We start from the raw sequence: 3,423 nt of genomic DNA, 5'->3' as shown, positions 1-3,423 counted from the left end.
AAGTATCTCGACTATGAGTTGAGCTTATGGTTAAACTCCTTATGAGAGGTATGTCCTCAGGACTAACATAATTCTCCAGTAGACCAACATCCCACTCCTTCGATACCTGATCAATGAGATCGCTGACTCTCATATTAGGGTGCATGGCTGGCGCTATGGAGATAGCTGGTCTCGTAGGGGTCGTTGGAATCTAGGGATCCTCCCACACCTTGACTTCGTACCCTGAATGTATCTTCTGTCTGATCCCTAATAATAACAACTTCCTTGCTGCAGTAATGCTCTTCCACACATAGGATGGGCTGGTAGCAGTATTCACTCTTAGTGGAGAACTCAATCTATAGTATCTTCCATTCAATACCCGTGCAACCAGAGAATCAGGGAACTGAAGTAGCCTCCATAGTTATTTCGCCAATAGGGCCAGATTGAACTCATGGATCATACGAAAACCAATTCCACCCTCCACTCTTGGTAAACATACTTTCTCCCACTTCGCCCAGTGTATCCCTCTTTTTGGTGGATTTGAACTCCACCAGAACTGTGCAATGGCACTGGCAAGGTTTTCACAAATCTCCAATGGGAGCAGAAAAGTAGACATAACGTATGTCGGTAGAGATGTTTTGTACATATTTTGCTGCGTTATAAGATGTGTGTTGTTTGAAAAGGAATCTCTTCAGAAAGGAGTTGGGACAAGACTTAAACCATCTAAACCAAGATAATATAAAGACTTTTAGATAATAAAACAGACAATTATGACTATCGGATTGTAACATTTTAATTTTTTTTTAAATATGTAAAAATTATGAAATTATATGTTTGTTACATTATAAAAGATGTATTGTTTAAATATATAACTGTTCAGGAAAGAGCTGCCAAATATAATTTTCTTGGTGAGATCAACATTTATAGCAAGAATATTTTATATCCCTTAGATCATAAAAACAAAAAATTATGACCGTTGGATTGAAAAAAAAAATTTCCTATAAAAAAAAGATAATGTCAACAAGTACAAAATTTGGTATATATAGATAGAGAAAATTACTAGAATATATAAGAAAAGTTGGTTTATTACTAGAGTATTATACATCTTTTTTAAATTACTATAATGTTTGGATACACCTAGTAAATGACAATAAGGGCGTTTGGTTAGTTTTTTTTTAATTGAAATTATTTTTAAACACAAAATCCACATCAGTAATTAACAATCCACATAAGCAAAATAGAATCAAACCGTCTCCTTCTCCACAACTACATAGGGGTTAAAAAAAAGAAACGAAGAACATTGTCGTGTACTTCGTCTTCCTCGAACTATCTCTCTGTCGTTGATACTGTGTCTTCTCTGATATCGTTTTTCCCGAAATCGTCGTCTTCAATCGTTTGTACGAAATCGTCTTCGCCGCATTCTTATCTACGAGTTTGTCTTTTCCTGTAGGATGTCGCGACGTTATATATTGTGTTTTGGTTGAGTTTGTGGGTCAGTTATATATTATATTTCATCTTAGTTATATATTTTGTTGCGACTGAGATAGGGTTATGTTGCGGCTGTGATATGGTTGAGGGTTTTGTTGCGTCTGAGTTAGGGTTTTGTTGCGACTGAGTTAGGGCTATGTTATGACTGAGTAATTGTTATGTTATGGCTGAGTTATCGCTATGTCGTGACTGAGGAATTGTTATGTTATGGCTTAGTTATTGTTATGTTGTTGCTGAGTTATTTTTATTTTGTTGAGTTATTGTTATGTTATGGCTGTGTTATTGTTATCTTGTGGCTGGTTTATTTTTGGGTTATATGATCAGATGGATGTTGCTGAAATTAAATCACGGGATTTCCCTCCAAGACTTTACCCTGAAGGGTCTTCTAACCTAGAAAAAAAGATATTAATCACAATTTCCGTCTAGGAAATTTCCCCCACATTAGAGAAACAATAGGACTTGATGTGTGGGAAGAACTGGTGAACTCTCCCATTGGAGTAGTTGCTAGGCTAGCTGGACGCGAAAGCATATGGTCTGGTAGGATCGTACACTATTTACTATGTAGACAGCTGCGAGTACATAAGAAGGAGATATGGTGTCTCGTGGTTGATGAGGCTATAAGGTTTAGCTTGCTCGAGTTTGGTGAGATCACTGGGTTAAACACATGCCCATTGCCAACAGAAAGTTTTGAACCTGATCAATACAAAGAATTTTGGGAGGAGTTGAAGGTGCCGCTTGGGATGGGACCCAAGTTAGATGAACTGAGGGAAGCATTAGCGTTCTGTCCGCTTTGGAGTTTTGAAAAGCGTAAGTGGTTGGGGCTGCTACTTCTTCAAGCCATGGGAGTCTATTGTTTGCATCACAATTCAAGGATACCTTTTGAAAGTGCAATAAGGGTATTCGACGATGAAGCCATGGGGTCGTATCCATGGGGTCGGACTGCATACAAAGTTCTCATTGACTCTATTAAAACGTTGGCTCCAGAAGGAGGGTCATACACAATAAGTGGCATGACCGTCGCGTTATTGATTTGGGCGTATGAATCCGTCGCCTGCGTCGGTGAGAGTTTTGGGAGAGTGGTGAATAATGAAGATGTTCCGCTTTTGCGATGGGGTGGAAAGCGTACACGTGCAAGTTTTGATAACTTGTTGGCTGCCGAAATCAAAGAACATGGCGAGGTAAGGTTTAACGCTGAGTTTTTAGTTTTTTTTTATGGCTGATTTATTATATTTGATGGCTGAGTTATGGGTTATTTTGGTGGCTGAGTTTAATTATAACCTGGTGTTGCAGGTGCGTGTGAGGAGAATGGTTTTGAAGGACTCAATTGAAGAGATGTTTCCTAAATGGCCGGGTGAACCTGACGACCCACAACTCGTTAGCTTGATAACAAACATACATGCAGGTAGATTTGTGAAAGGTTTTTGGAAAGTCCAGGGGAATGCGCAGGGGAAGGGGAATGAGAAGAAGAAGAAAATGAAGGGTGGAGTTTCGTCAGAAGCTGAGCCACCCACTAAGAAGCAGAAGAAAGTTAAGACAAAGAATGAAGTGAACAACATTGAGGGTTAAGCTGCTGCAACGGGAAAGGGTTCTAGCGAGGAGGAAGGTAGCAAAGATTTGGAGAACAAAGCGACTATGGCGACCATTGTGAGTACTCTGGAGAATATTTCCAGAAAATTTGATCAGATTGACTCACGGTTTGACGCTTACGAGTTAGAACGGAACAGACCATTGATGGACCAGAAGACCATTGATGACATGGTGAAAGCTTTAGTGGAGGAGCGTCTGAAAATTGTAGGGAAAATTCCCGAAAACTATGATAACCTCTCAAACGGCGGCGAAGAAGAATCTTTGCCATCACCGCAGCAGAATACGCAGCAGAAGTATGTCAATAGTCCATCGTTAGTCGGCGAGACTCCTGGTAAGGATACATGGGTGAAAAGGACTTTGGCTGATGAT

At 39.7% G+C, this 3,423-nt stretch overlaps 1 protein-coding gene across 1 annotated transcript; it reads left to right on the top strand.

Annotated features, from left to right (window-relative positions):
* Window positions 1–1,791: 1,791 nt before the first annotated feature.
* On the top strand, window positions 1,792–3,033 carry LOC106448410. The gene is made up of 3 exons (XM_013890297.1): window positions 1,792–1,847; window positions 1,913–2,645; window positions 2,758–3,033. The coding sequence occupies exons 1-3, from the start codon at window positions 1,792–1,794 to the stop codon at window positions 3,031–3,033; spliced, it is 1,065 nt and encodes a 354-aa protein (XP_013745751.1).
* The last annotated feature ends 390 nt before the right edge of the window (window positions 3,034–3,423 follow it).

The sequence above is a fragment of the Brassica napus genome, chromosome C4, assembly GCF_020379485.1.
Source record: "Brassica napus cultivar Da-Ae chromosome C4, Da-Ae, whole genome shotgun sequence".
NCBI classification, from domain to species: domain Eukaryota; kingdom Viridiplantae; phylum Streptophyta; class Magnoliopsida; order Brassicales; family Brassicaceae; genus Brassica; species Brassica napus.
This window is presented reverse-complemented; position numbering and strand designations above follow the sequence as displayed.

Bases quoted from the DNA above. Each gene is read 5' to 3' on its own strand.
- LOC106448410 (XM_013890297.1), top strand. From the start codon at position 1,792: ATGGATGTTGCTGAAATTAAATCACGGGATTTCCCTCCAAGACTTTAC. The intron at 1,848-1,912 runs GTCTTCTAACCT...CCCCCACATTAG, and splicing joins CCAAGACTTTACCCTGAAGG to AGAAACAATAGGACTTGATG. The intron at 2,646-2,757 runs GTAAGGTTTAAC...CTGGTGTTGCAG, and splicing joins AAATCAAAGAACATGGCGAG to GTGCGTGTGAGGAGAATGGT.